The sequence below is a fragment of the Styela clava genome, chromosome 9, assembly GCF_964204865.1.
Source record: "Styela clava chromosome 9, kaStyClav1.hap1.2, whole genome shotgun sequence".
NCBI lineage: Eukaryota > Metazoa > Chordata > Ascidiacea > Stolidobranchia > Styelidae > Styela > Styela clava.
The window spans coordinates 17,002,355-17,018,421 of NC_135258.1; the positions used below are offsets into that span (position 1 = coordinate 17,002,355).

At 34.3% G+C, this 16,067-nt stretch overlaps 1 protein-coding gene across 8 annotated transcripts in view; it reads left to right on the forward strand.

Moving 5' to 3' along the window:
- The first annotated feature begins 10,331 nt into the window (after window positions 1–10,331).
- The window catches only part of LOC120339855 (uncharacterized), a 31,061-nt gene continuing 25,325 nt past the window's right edge, over window positions 10,332–16,067 (forward strand). For all 8 annotated transcript variants that reach the window (XM_078116447.1, XM_078116446.1, XM_078116448.1 and 5 more), the window contains exons 1-4: window positions 10,332–10,555; window positions 10,889–11,025; window positions 11,164–11,480; window positions 13,476–13,569. In XM_078116447.1, coding sequence (XP_077972573.1) covers window positions 10,461–10,555; window positions 10,889–11,025; window positions 11,164–11,480; window positions 13,476–13,569 — 643 coding nt within the window. In that variant the 5' untranslated portion in view covers window positions 10,332–10,460. The remainder of the gene's footprint in view (window positions 10,556–10,888; window positions 11,026–11,163; window positions 11,481–13,475; window positions 13,570–16,067) is intronic.

Genomic DNA, 16,067 nt, shown 5'->3' on the forward strand with positions numbered 1-16,067 from the left:
TGCAAGCGCGATCATTCACCGTGTTTCCCCGAAGATAAGACCAAGCCTGAATTTTAAAATGGATTTCAATATAAGCGCTCTCCTTTAAAAAAGACTTAGTCGATAGCGCAACTTTTTTTTGGACTCAATCCCGTGGAGGTGCGTCGTTTCAATTTTGCTAGGACGTCGCAAAATTTCGTGATTCGTGAACCTTTCAAACAACCCATATCTTCTAGTTTCACTGGAAAAAAGAAAGATTAAATCGATCTTACCTGTGATGTTGCTATAACAAGAAAGTTTAATTCTGGAAATTCGGTTTTCTGTAGATAAAGATTATTTGTCATTGGTTCAAAAAACGTTGCGCACTCCCATCTTCTTTGCGATTTCGTATTTATATAAAGCAGGGTTTTCTACCAAGGCCCATTAATTGCGATTTCACTGAATATCGTTAAGTTTTGTTTGTTCGTTTATATGAAACTCATTGCGAAAAAGGTCTTTTATTAAACAGTATCAATACGTATTTTCACGGGTTGCAACTTGAGCATATTTTTGAACGGCGTCACAATACGATGAAGTTCGAGAAACACTGCGTCCCAGTCGATAGCAAGAAATATTTTCTACTTTTTCAAATGGTTAATAGTCTATATGTAGCAGTTATTTTAAATAAAAACGTGCTATTTATAAGTAAACGAAAATCGGTATTCATATTTTGTATAATAAAAAGTCTCACTTTCTCTATCCCAAAATAAGCCCTAGTGTTATTTTCGAAAGAAAATTGAAGACAGTGTCTTATTTTCGGGAAACACAGTATTATGATGATGTCATCATTCGGAATCGTGAAATCTTTGTTTTACACTATTTATATAATAATTGTATTTCGAATCAAGAGTCAGAAAAAGTACAATATATATGGTACAATATATACTGTGTAAAATTGATGTTCTCTTCGCGGCCCCTAGAATTCGTTTCCCGGCCCCGTCCAGGGCCGCGGCCCCTAGTTTGTGAAGCCCTGGTCTATTGAATATGATTCACTCACGGCCGGTTCGCTACGCATGAGTGATGCGTTTCTACGTCATCAGTTTGCTATATTTTGATTCTTTTTGAAGCTTACGGAAGAGGATTCCCATTCGAATTTATTTGCGTATTTGGAATGGTTTTGTTGGTTGAAATAAATGAAAATATATATTGAGGCATTAGGATAAAGTAGGGGGTCCTGGCATCTGCCACCTAGAGTGTTATTGGCTCGCAACGAAATCTCGGTCTCGTGTGATTACACTTGTGTTTTCTCCCAAAGAGCCCTCAATAGATTTTGCGGCAGACATCAAACACCGTAATCTCAGCTTGACTATTCAGAAAGCGAAGACGGCGTTATTGCACCATTTTTTATTGGTGCCGATTGCCACCTTACAGCCGATTTTCCAGTAGCAACAATCTTAATTTTTTGGAATAGTGAAACATTCTTTATTTTAGATTGAATGACTTTTCGAGTTCTCCCGGAAAAGTACCCGACGTTGGACGATAAAACATTATTTGCAATTAATTTAGATAAAATTTTACCTTTCACCACACCCAGTTTCCGAAAATACGAAGTTATAACGCAAAACAATGCGTTTTGTCACATTTATTTTGCGCTGCCAATAAAATACATATATCTTGGATTTCGAGTTGCTGATAAAACCGTTCCTATCGTTGAGTGTCGGGCGGTTATTCAGTCGAAGATGATTTAAAATAGTTGGCACACGTAGTATGTATAACGATGATGACTGAAAATTAAAATTTGGTAACAGAAATTAATTTGTCTCAAGATGTATTATTTTATAAGTTTTGCTCGCAGAAGCAATCGATTTCTGTCAAAAGCACAAGACATTCAAACAATATATAACGATATCATATCAGTCCGATAACCTACATCCCCATCAAACATCGGTTACAGCCAGATAGCTGAGGACTACACGCGCCACAATACCGCGTTGAGCGAATACCATGACGCATCACTCATGCGTAACGAGAGAACTGTGTAACATAAATAAACAAAGACGAAAACAGCGTGAGCGAACTATATTAAGTTAACTATGGTTACTTTATTTAATCACCAGCAAATTAGTTTGGCCTTTTTTATGTTGTCGGTTTGAACATCGTGCTAAATAAGGTAAAGGTTTCAATGGGAGGGTGAATCTACGCCTATTTTCTGATTGCCAGCCTGAGTTGGGTATGGTAATAGTTAGCCAAATAATTGTTTCAGACTTGAATGACGGAGTGAAGTGAAGCATACCCGACCAGCACGCGCGGCATTGAGCAGTACAAGTCAAAACACGTAAAACACCAAGGTGTTGATGGAATCAAATCTTCGCTCAATTTTCTGATAACTCGATGATTAAGCAAATGTAAGGGTCATTTTTGGTTTTAGTGAAACCCATTACCTTCAATATTATAATTTACTGCAGTTGGTGTAATAAAGGCAGACAAAAAGTAGTCCATGAGAAGAAAAGGGTTGAGAAACTGCTTCACAGTGAAATTAAGTTCTGAGTGTTCTTCCGACGCCCATACGCACTTCTTGAAAAAGAGAATTAGCCATGCGATTGTTGGCTACTTTACATTCCATTTTCACATACCCACTTCCCTAGAAACAAAGAATGGAGAATTTATAGGGAATAACGTTGCACTTTACACTGCAGTACAACAGTTCCGAACCTCATCATGTTAATCAATCATATTCTCTAGTAATGTTTCAGTCAATATTACTCAGCCACATCTGATACTGTTGCTCAGTATGGCTACATGAGAACAACTCGTCTCGAAATTGCAAAGTAGGCTATTTGTAATACTTTTTTGAGAATTGGTTCTTGGGAAAAGAAGGCGTGAAAACGTAGACCATTACTTCAAATCGCTAAATATACTCAAATTAAGTTGAAGATATGATAAAATTTGAAGTATTATCATCAACTTTTGACTTTTAACATAATGCGCTACCAAACTTCTGTGACGACATACTTGTCAAAAATACCTCCAACCGGAGAAGTGGGCAAAATTTATTATTCTGTTTTTCATTTTGTTTGTATATATTTTTTTACTGAGTATATCTTACATTTCTCTTTTTTTTCTCCCTCGAACTTTATTTCGTCTGCGTGATTGTACGTGTGCGTGCGTGTTTTGATTAACCTAATACTTTTGGGTGAGCGAACACTTACCAATTCTTTTGACAACACTTTTCAAACTGAAATCTGTACGTTTTAAACCTTACTTAAAGTTTTGTGCCCTCTGCTTATTCTGTAATCATTTTTTATTTATTTTGATTTCATCAATTATTTTATCGTCTGTAATGCTGATTATCGAGGCAATATAAACTTAAACTTCATTGATAATAAAGATTGCATGCATGCAGAGACATTGAGAATACACGATTTGAACACGAATGCCATCTACTATCGGGGAAGGAGTACACATAAAAAAATTAGTGTACGGTATTTAGGCAAAGCCCATACGGGAAATTATTGTTTACGGGTATGCAGCGAGTGACTAGCGCAGTTTGGATTGCCGCACACAGGTGAGAATGACACGGACCTCCAACTGCTATGTCGCGAGTTTTTAATTTCTCTGAGCACAGCCGTCGTATTAGTCTCATTTAGGACATATAATATCGCATATTTGATGCATGTATTGACCGAAACCCGTCGAATTTAATGAAATAAAACACTATTGACACTCACACAATCGAAGACATTCCAAAACGAAATAGCAGATATTATACACGACGAACAAGTTTTATAAAAAAAAATTTAGTTACAAATTTAAAATATACACCCGCCGGATGCGGCTTGCTGGTCGAGGTTCCCGGCCGACACCTCTTATAGATAAACAAAGATCCTTTACTCCACTTAAATAATATAACGAACCAATTTGATCGGGTTTTTTAAATAATACAACAAATTATGGAGGAATTACCCTCATTTTCATAGAAAAATTACCCTAAGTGAACGCCGATGCTCTTTTTTGGCATGTGGTGTAAAGACGTGAATTATTTCTGTATCTATGTACACAGCGCATTAAAATTGAAGAAACCTTTAATTGAGTTTAAAATATGGCCAAATGCATGCTTTGTATAAAAAACTTACGGTTATGGGGTGCTTATTTAAATCCTTATTGAAATCCCGAATTTTATTAAAATGAATCCCGAGATCGAGGCTGGAAAATTAGTCTAAATCCCCAGCCCCTCCGCAGAGGATTCTGTCTATCTACATTTACGAGTATTTGCGAGTGTGGATGGAAAATCTTGATTAAGGTTCAATACATACAGATTTTGGAATGATGGGTGTTGTCAAATGGTACGTGTTCGCTTACTCAAAAGTAATTAATGAATTAAAACACGCACACGCACGCATACATGTATACAATCACGGAGGCATAATGAAATTAGAAGACAAAAAGAAAGATAAACATAAAATGTATTACTTAGCAAAAAAGAAAAATATACAAACAAATAAGAAAACAATTTCCATAGCATATTAATAATTTTGTAACGATTGCCAAATTGGATACCGAATTAGTTGACAATATGGAAAAATATATATAATAGAAGCTATAGCCAAACTAATTATAGTTGGAGTCTCCTTCTGCGGAATTGATCAGTTAGAAGTTGCTAAGTTGGATGCATGAAAAGGTGGGCTAGTCCGCTTCACTCACCAAATTAAAGTCAAAATGATCTAAATTAGAGATCAGATTATATCAAATACAGTATTATCAATCAGTATAAGTAATTAAAAATAATTAAGGCAGTATGATACTGAGGTAGGAGAATAGGTTATGCCTGTTATGGGAATATATATTAACTTTTTTTACTGGATGGAAAAAAATAAACTTGACTATGACTATATGGAACGGTTCAAGAAAGATTTTACCAACTATAGCCATGGGCATAGAAATATAATTCAGGTCGATGACAGGGGTCAGTTTAAATTTATCAGAGATGATTCACCGTTATTGTTGAATAAGCTATCTGTTAAATTTACGGTTAAATAGATTTGACCAATGACATTAAACAACATGATGCGCAACTTCGGCATTTTTGGCCGAAGATCGTATCCGATAACACGCTCCAATGCACATACTTGACGAGACGAAAACGAGCGGATGTGTGCTGCTTTCAGGGCATAGCACGAATGGTGTTCGTGCCAGCTTTGACAGTTGTTGTCGATTTTAATGATATCTTGGAAAGTTGAGTTAAAAAGAAATCGGAAAAAGATAAGGTAAATACTATTCCGTATATCACACCCGGACATCGCACTGTTAAGTACATGTGGGAAAGCCAGCTTTTTCAAATCATATGAAGTTATTAATTCAGTACGGTACGTAGTTGCCCATTTGCCGAAATTGCATATTTACTTACCACTTATGGTTTCAAATAGTTCATGCACCTCCATTTAGATTTTTCTAACCAATGAGGATATATACTCATTGCTGTAACATATTGTTCATTCACTTTTATTTGCGTATTGAATCAAAGGGTTAACAAGTTCACCTAACATTTCACTCATACCGGTCTATATTGTATAGTCTGATCTTTCAAGTATATGGAGCCACGAATGCTTGTAATTTTCGGATTAAACCCCTTTATTAAAAAAAAATTTTACATGAGATATTGGATTTATTAGCTTCTCCATTCTAAATCATATAGATTGCTTTATTTATTCTTGACGAAAATTAATAAATCTTCTCTCTTTCTCAGATGTGAATGTTGGGGACAAACCTGTCCAAGCATTGTGAGATTCCTGCAGCACAAGAGGCAATAGCAAAAATAGTAAGTATATCAATCAAAAAATTAAACCGACATAAAGCAAAACTTTCTACTATTCGTCTAACCTCAATTTCTCATTATTTATTCACAGGACAACTGTAGCAGAAGGGGAGATACCAGAAGTCTGGCAAAATATCAGTGACAGTGTGATTCCAAGAAATATACCTAGAATACTCCATAAATGTTTGCAACAGAAGAACAACCTATGGAGACATGCAAAGACATTTGACCCTCCGGTAGAGTTGTGTATGGCCCCCACATCCTGCAGGGCTTGAGGAAAATAACTAAAAATTCCAAAGCGTAAGATTGCATAAACGGTCTTATTTGTAAAAGGCACAAAACACGCCAGACATACTTAAAACAGCTTTGGAAATGTAGATTACGGGTCACTCACTACACCTGTGTTAGAATTGGTTCATCAACTTTTGGTAGTACTATAAAAGAAGTTCAGGGAAGGGTATAATCATGATTCACGATAAAATACTATTCAATATTTCTGCATTTCTCAAAATTCTGAAGCACATTGTTTAATTTGTCATATTTCCATCAGTTCAATGAAAAAACACAATAAGCTCAGCAGCCAATATGACAAATTCAAAGACCAACTTCGAACAGAAAATTTCCATGTGTTTGTATATTAATATAATTATACAACGATTTAGTTACTAAAAATCAATATCAATAATAATTCAAGCAATCCTATGCCACGCAATGTGGCGCGCAATGTCTTCTGTCATTCTGTCATTTGTTTGTTTACTGATCTATACACTTTTTTGCATTACTGGAATTAATTAAGCATTCTCAAAGATCCAAATTAACTCATAATCATGTGACCTCGTTAGTTAGAGTTGGTACCATAAAATCATTTCATATGCTGGTGACACAAAAAAGATGCCAAACGTCAGGACAAATGTAATTAAGTAAACATTGAGTTTATACTGTAGTATTTTTGTTAATTTTAGGTCTATATATTTAGATTAAGTCATTTTTAATGTATGCATGATTCTTTACTTAGCCAAAGCTTGTTCAAAAATGATTTTGATGGTTGAAAATCGAATTTTATAATTTTTTGTAATAAATACAGTAACTTGCAATAATAGTGGAATGCAAATATTAATATGTAATTGCATTTGAAATTAAAGAAAATATTAAAACTTAATCCAACTGTTTAACTGCATCACAATATATGTCACAAACTAAAACTATCTTAAAAATATATTTCAAGTATACATTATCAAAATCTGTTTACGGCCCTTTTCACAATTTCCAAAATGCGATGCGGCATATTGTATGACTTGTATTGTAACTTGTATTTGCTGTCGCAATGTATTATCTCAATGTCAAACTTTTAATTAGTGTGCATATTTAGCTTCCAGGTGACATAAATGTATTGTCTTGTTTATTACCTCCGCTTGGAGTATTGACAAGAAAAAAATACCAGTAGCCCAAATTACGTGAAACTTTTTTCAACTCTATGTTATAATCAGAATTCACATTTAATAGGAAATATAAACAGCCAACAATCAATGAGAACTATATGCGAAATTTCTCAGATTAAATTTGTCTTCTAAAATCGGAGGAAGGCAAAACATATAGGTAGTTTCCATTCACACAAGTCTTTCAAGAAGACTTGCTCGAGCCAAACTAGATGAGCATCATCAGGTGATCGGTAAGGCTGCAAGTTGAATTCAGCCCTGCAACCTCCTACATAGAAGATAACATTAATTAGTGGGCTATGAGCTAAATTCCTAAATTTAGACACAAACATATGTACGAGGCAATATGTACCACCAATGTTACCTACGATAAACTGAATATGTAATATGCCTAATAAATTCACCTACTAAAGCAAGTTCGATGGGTGCAAACTTTGTGTTATGGAACTGTATCACAGCACCGTTAAGAAAAGTATAAACAGTTTTGCTGTTTTGTATGACACCCTCTTTAATTGAAATTTCAATGTTTAAGTGCAAACATTAAAATTAGTAACTTTGAACTCTGTCATTATCTGCAAAATGTTCCGCACAAAATCTTTACACTATCGCGTTTGTAATCTTCTCTGATATAAAAAAAAAACGTCTATTATGTCCAGAATTACTCTTTACAGCTAGCTTGTCTGCCATTCCAGCTTTCCAAGTGAGCAAAACTTCTTAGATATAATGATTATTCTCTTTTTGTACAGGCGCAAAAAGGCAGGTACTACACGTAAAGAAGGCGCCAAGTAGCAAAAGCGAATGAAAAACGGTCGCGAAAGGCGACGCTAACTATGTGCATTGGAGCGTATCATGAAATACAATCTTTCGCATGTAGTCTTATGGAGTGACGTCAGAGTTGCCTATCATGTTGTTTAATGTCATTGATTTGACAAATTTCATCACGACACGACCTGAAAAACGAAAAATAATATTAAGAAACAACAAAGGCTACTAAGGTGAAGGCATACTTGAGATGAAAAAAGTATTATTACAAAAGTTGCAAGCGACCGATGACGTGCTACGATCTATAAATATTTATGGGTCCTTGCGAAAAGATGTTCGATTTGAAACATTCCAGGTCAACAATCCTCACCGTCTTACTCAAATTATAGTCAGTTGTGACATTTCCTAGATTCAATAACCACAGTTTTGTCTTTTAATTACCTAACAATTAGCTCATTCTAAAATCAAATCGCTAAATTGAAAAAAAAATAGAGCAACTTTATCTGAGGATTATACTTATCTCAAAGTTAGACGGGAATCCCCGGGCACATCCGGGACTCTCACGCTTGTCGACATGGCATATTACCCTGCGTGACCCGCCGGCACCAATTATGTACGCAAAATGTGTGACGTGTTACGCATTTACTCTTCGATTCGGGATTTCAGTCTCGATTGTCGATCTCATCTGCTGGTATGTCGAAGTCAGGATGCCCGGGTTTTTCCGTGTCAATGTTCTTATTCAATTCCGAATTATGTTATTGTTATGTTAGCACCTTTATGAAAATAATTTTAGGTTTACTGATGCTGCAGTTGAGCATTGCTTGGATATGGAAATTAAGTTAATGCTTTAATGATAACGCTGTTCTGCTGTTTGCAGTGCAATGACAGAATGAGTTGAAATTAAGACACCAGCAGAATTAAGCTAGCGCATTTGTTTCATGTCTGCTTGTGTGTGGGAATAGTGTAATGCAGCGGTTCCCAAACTATGGGTCGCGACCCACTGGTGGGTTGCAAAAGGAATCTTAGTGGGTCAGGAAAAGATGTAGAAAGCTTTGACTAATTATACTGGTTATTACAGTATTAGGATCGGTGGCGACTCGAATACGTAAATCTTCAAAAAAACAAATTAAATTGAATTTAAATTCTAATCTGGCAAAGCTTCCCTCTTTACGATCTTCTCAATGAACAAAAATTTGCTGCTAAAAAATGTGGCTTTTTCTCGCATAGCAAGTTGGTACACTGTACAGCACTTCTTACCGTGTTTCTTCGAAATTTAGTCAGGATTTAGATTTATTTTCTTTTGAAGAATGACACTATGGTTTTTTTTTGGAAGAGGTCTTTTGAATTCATTTATCAAAAATAAAATTACATTGTAGAAAATCACGAGATTTTTTAATGAACATTATATAAAAACCGACATCCATTGTTTTTATTTGTATTTCCTATACAAAAATCAAGTGACAAATATCATAATTGTGATATCACACAAACTTGAATAGTGGTGCGATCTCCACCTTACCTCAGGTCATTTAACTATTCCTCTCCCACACATTTTAAATTTATTTTAAGGGAAGGGTTTAATTAAAATCATTTTTAAAATTCGAATTAGGTCTTATTTTCAGGCCAGGTCTTATTTTCGAGGAAACACGGTAGTTTTACGATGATTAGCCATTGCTGTGTTCTGTGTTATGTTATAATAAATTTAAATGGGTCGCCATAAGCTGTGGTAATAAACAGTGGGCCGCAACTCTAAAAAGTTTGGGAACCACTGGTGTAATGTATACTGTACATGACAACGTTGTGGATTAAGATTGTGAAAGTACAGAAGTAGGGTGTCAGAGTCAGGGTGTAGGAGTAGGATGCAATGCATCTAACATAATACACCTGTCTGCCTGTACACAGACATACAGATACAAATAAAATTTTGACTGACTGATTCCTGGATTTTCTCTGTTTTTATTTATTTGTTTTTATCAATTATTAATTATTGTATCTGTATATAGTCAGATAGTTCAGATTTATTGTTCGGGAAAGAAAGGAGAAAACATTTTATGAATAGGTTAATCTTTTTTTTGGTGATGGGGAGGAATTTTTTTGAGTTTTTGCATGCATTCAGGTCATTCAGTCATTGGTATACTGGTATATAACAAACATACAATATTTAAATTGCTGAATTGCCTAAATACATGAAATACATATTTCTGTATTTGTTATGTTTGTATGTAGCGAATAGCTAATGTGACAAAAGTCTACTACAAAATTTTTATGAATTCAGGAATTTCAAAATGTTACTTGACAATCATATATTCAATACTTTCTGACTTCAGCAATAACACTTCTTTATTTTACAAATATTACAGGTGGATCCGGAGATAATATTATACCGTAGCCTTCCAATCAATCTATATTGGTTATTATCAGTGAATTCACTGTATCCTGGTATCTGACAAATTTGGTCAGATCTGATCCAATTGTTGACGAACAACAACATAATGTTTGGAATGGAATCAAATTCTGCTTCACTGCTTGCGTTTGCAGCAGTTGTGGTTATTGGTGCTGTTGTCATGTATTTGGTGTCTTTATTCAGGTATGTGCAAATTAGAATTTTCATGAAATTTTGTTCGTATAATAGCAATTGTTCACATCTTTCTCTCCAAACACTTCACAAGTACCACTGATATCTAATGATTTTTGCTATGAAACAGACTTTTCTTTTTATTAAATATGGCTCACTCATAGTGTTTGTTTGTACACTATCATCGACCAATAGTTGTGTAAGAATATTTGTAAGTGATTTTTATGTAGTTATGGTATGATAATCCTTTGCCATTCAGTATATCATTTCTTGTATTTTCTTCTTGTAGTATTTCAAGCTACAATGTATTAGATTATATTTTATCGCATTTTTCTTGCATTTTAGCATGAAAGAGACTCGTTTTGAAGATGTTCTTGAGGAACAGAGGAAAAAGAAAGAAAAGGAAGACAGAGAGAGATCAATGCATAACAAACAGAAACGTGAACAATACAAGAAAAAGTTCAATGAAAAGAAAAAGAAAAGTATGTACTTCCAGTACAAATTTTGTTTTGATCTTGGCTAGAATTGAATATAAAGCCATCTAAATTTGCTTTGAAATTTTCACAAAATGCTATTTTTCTATAATATGATAAGGTAAAAGTTTTCATTTTCAATATCAGCTCCTGTTGGAAATGGCAAGGTGGAAAAAATTGACAGTAGTGTGTCCCCAATGCATGAAGTACAGATCAAGGAAACCCCTCAAGTTGAGACCGGAAGTGGTGAACCTGCTCCATTGGAACAAAAGAAGAATAAGGGAAAATCTAAGAAGCAGGAGACTCCGGCACCCCAGCCTAAACAGGACAGCCCCAAACAGTCCAACCCGATTCTGAAACCTGCACCTGAGAAACCTAAGAAGGAAACGGAGGTCAAACAAACTGCTGCTACTGAAGTAAAAGCTGAACCACAGAAGAAGAAAGAAGCTGGACGTACTCGCACTGTGAGTTAATTTGATTTTATTTTTCCAATTCTTATTTATGTGGTGTCCAACTCTTTCGATGCTAAGAATTTTTATACAGTAATACTTTGATATAGATTGAAAACCCTCATTGTAGAAATTGGGATATTATTTAATACTGTGATACAATATCAGAAAATTCCACTATTGAGATGGGAGTTACACAAGACTGACTCTCGATCCGTATGCAAAAAATATAAGGATGCTGTAGCAGGAATAAACATGATTATGCTATGAAATTTGAGAGACCTGCTGAACATAAACACGAATTTACTTCTGTAATGTTCCATTCAACCAAAGTCGTACTTTTTCAGACAAGCAGTTTACAACAATGACCAACATACAAGATTTAAGGGAATTTGCAAAAATTTATTATATTGTGCCAATGCGAATAAAAATTTTATATAAAATTATATATTACATAATATTTAAATCTTAGCGAACAAGATTGTCAATCATTCAATCCTATAATACACATATCATGGATGGGCTATTTAATATAGAAAGTTTGTGAATGAGTAAGAATTATGTCATCCTTATTTTACATAGGAAACAGACTTCCTTTCGTTATTCTTAGAAATCATTTTCTCACGTTTCTTGTGGCTAAATAATTAATCAATATTGGATTCAGTATACCGTCCTTAAGCAAAGATTGATATTCGCTCAAAATTTATGGCAGTTTGGTAATATTGTTTTGTTTGGATTGTAAATATCAAACATGGTAAAATTTGTTACATTTCATCGTTAATATTGTAATTCAGCTCACTTGTATTTTTGGTAAATGAATCTTACTTTGGATATAAATGATATAGCTTTATAAATGCAAATTTAAATTCCCTAAATTCACAGAATAAATGTTCCGTTCTAGCAATTTTTATATAGAATGCAGCCATGTACCGAGTGTTCTCTTTTAGTTTGTGAGTATCAAATAAAAAAAAAATGATATTTTAGTTAAACATACAATTATTTAAATGCAATACTGTCCACACACCTAACCATATCTTCTGAATAATATGGTAGGTTATATCAATTATGCGTAAGCATTTATGACAACAATTATTACTCAACTATCATTATAGACATTGCTATTTAGAATGGATAATGTAATGCTAAATATATATTCGTATAATATGTCACATCCACAAGAAATGGGGTATGTGTGGCCCATGCCAAAGTGATACAATTCTACTGTATGCTATACTTGAATAGCATGATGTTTTCTATATTGATAACACTTGTTAGCATGCATTGTTTGTTTTTCATATATTATACCTGACAGATGCTCTTCATATTATGTAATTGGACATAAGTGGCTGAAGTGCTAAGCTTCATTTGGTTATTAATAATGATTGATAATTGTTCCACTAATGATCTAAATTGGGCACTTGTTAGTCTGCAATATTTATTCTTATTCTAATAATTAAAGGATTAAATATACACCTGACCTGAATTTAGTGGATTGTTGCCTATACTGTTGCCTGATAAATCATAAGCAAAAGATATTATTGACACATTGTATTTATTAAGACCTGACATTATGAACGAAAATATGATGTCAATGAACAAAAACCTTTCAATAATTGGTTATGGTTTGCATTATAGCTCTCTATCCGTTGTTTGTTATAATTATCTTATTAAGTAGTGTTTAATGTGACTCAGATTATTCGCATGAACTAACTACTTGGGCCGCATGAATTGACTGCAAATTGGGTCACATTGCTATCACACCATTTGTGACAATTAGGCTGGCCATCACTTTGGCCGCATAAGCTGACATCAGTTGACAGCACATAGTGACATAGGCTGACCATCACTTAAGAGTGACATTGTAAGCTGGCCATCACTTGAGTCACATAGGCTGACCGATACAATTAAACTATCATGCAGAACAAAACTTTGGATAATTTACCAGTTGTTTTGTAAATTTGATTTTTGAAGTTGAGTTTAATTTTTTCTAACACTTTTGTTTTCTTCAAGGTATCATTCAGTGATGAAGTACAGGATAAACAGAAGAATGAAAATGAACAAGAGAAAAGTAAGAAGAAGAAAAAGAAACCTGTGGAACCTGAAGGTATGATTATTCCATCGCAATAGCTAAATAAATTTGTAGCCAGACTACTTTTTGGTTTCAATTTAACAAGACATCTGTAGTCAAAATTACAGAGTTGAAATCCATATTGCACCCGTTGCAATATTGATAAAATTAGACTGTACCTGATATCATAATTATGGTAAGCCAGTGCATATGAAAAAAATCAACATTTGGGCTTCATGCAGTTTTAAAAATTGAAATTAAATAGAATGCCCTTCTAGTAACTGCTTTCGTCTTCAAATAAGGGAAATTGAAATTGATTGTCTATTATTTGCAGGAAAAAGATTATATTTTCTACAACCAAAAAAGCAACAACAAATTAATAAAATAATCTGTAGATCTGTCTCGATAAGGGGCTGTGTGATATTTCGAGGTTCCATATCCCCAACTAGACACGGCGATATTACATTGGTAAACTAACCCAAATCACTTTTTTCAGATTCTTGAAATAATTGTTGTTCATAGGGATAATTTATATTGTTAATCAGTGTTCACTATTAGCGCACTTTTTTGCGAAAATTGCGAAGCACTTTCGCAACTTTTTTTAGGGACTGCGAAATAGCACTTTTTTCCGATTTTGAAGAGAAATAGCACTTTTTTCCGATTTTGAATGGAATAAAAATTCAAAGTTAACAAATATTTTCGAGTATTAAGTTGACAAATAAGTAACATACTGGTACTTTTGTAACTCAATTCTGCATATCATAACGATATTTACCGGAATTCTAACCTATGAGATGCAGACATAGGATATAAAGCTTTTGCATTAACAGCAAAATCTTGTTTATAATATGATTATTATACAAGCACACGGATTCCGCTTCTCCCGCAAAAAACGCTTCCCGGGCGTTTCTTTGAACGAGAGTGGTCATGTGACTATCAATGATATCGATGAATTCAAAATGACTATAAAAAGTGTTAGTAACCTGTTATAGTCACTTTGGATGAATTGTGACCAAACTGCACTATTTTCAAATCAGACGAAACTTTTAGCAGCATGTCACAGATTTGCAAAATCAACAAATTCACAAAATACCATTAAGTGCCATTTTATTGTAATCACAATGTTGAAAGGACGTCATTGATATGCGAGGAGGGGTGGGCAAAATTCAATATTTTTTTAAATCGAATATTTTTAAGGAGTACCGAATAAACGTGGTGGAAACATTAAAAAATCGGCAACAAAGCCTTTTTACTGGTTAATTCCGTTGTAATCGCTAATTGTTCTTGTCACCGATCGTTTGGCGGCGATATCCAGGTTTTGGGTAATCTGTATTCCCGTCCTCTCTTTTTTACAAATATGAATTCTTGTGGGTCGGCGGACATCGAAGTTTTATATTTCGGGTTTACCTGTTCGTTCACATCGGCAACAGCTGTTAAAGACATTGAGGACTCAAATTAACATTTGCGCTGGCTTTAATATTACCTATCAAGATTTGTAAATTTACCGTCCCAATTTTATGCGAATGGTAATATTATTGTCCATACCGTGATGCAGATATTTATTAAGACGATAATTAACTTTCTCATGTATTTCTATGGTGATAAACTTCGCAAATCTGAAATTGTGCCAATCCTGAATGTGGATTTGAAATAGTGATTGAATAATTCGGCTATAAAGGCATTTCTGCGTGGTCATAAGACGAGATGACGTTAATGAACAGCACTTCTTTTACAGGATATTTTACGTATGCGACTTAATGCTAAAAAGATTGGGCTCGAGTGCCTAATAGACGTCAGGCGCTAATTGTAACTAATTCCCTCAAGTTTCAACGTGTTTTCAACAAAACAATACCCCGGCGATAATTATAGCTAAAATGTTACCGAGCAATTCACAATTTTATTTATGGAATTTGCAAATTCACCAGTTTCTTGACGATTTTGATGTTGTCACGCCCTAATTATTAGTGCAAAAATACTCCCCTTTCTCCGCGGCGGTTTGACGGGTTCTTTGTTCCATTCTTCAGAAAGTTCTGACACGGGGATATAGAATACTGAATCCGGAGGGTTGAATCCTTGTCCACTTACTGGTGATTTTTCGTTTTGAAATGCGTGAAACATTTTCTTTTTTAAATTAAATGACGTTTCGCGGGCTAGAGTTCTCCCCGAAAATGATGTGTTCCAGACGTTAGTTAGACGATAGATAAAACATTAGATTAATAATTTTCGTGACGCCCCGTTTTCGAAAATACAAAGTTATATCGCAAAAAAATGCGTTATGATACATTTGGAATGAAACATTATTTACGGTGAATTCAGATCACATTTTACTCTCCATGACACCCGGTATCTGAAAATACAGTTGTATCTCGAAAAATGTGTTTTGTTACATTTAAAATAAAACATTTTTGCGATTAATTTAGATCATATTCTACTTTTCAGGAAACCCGTTTTCGAAAATACAAGGTTATATCGCAAAATGTGTTTTGTTACATTTATTTTGCATTCCCAATAAAATACATATTTTCCCTAATTAA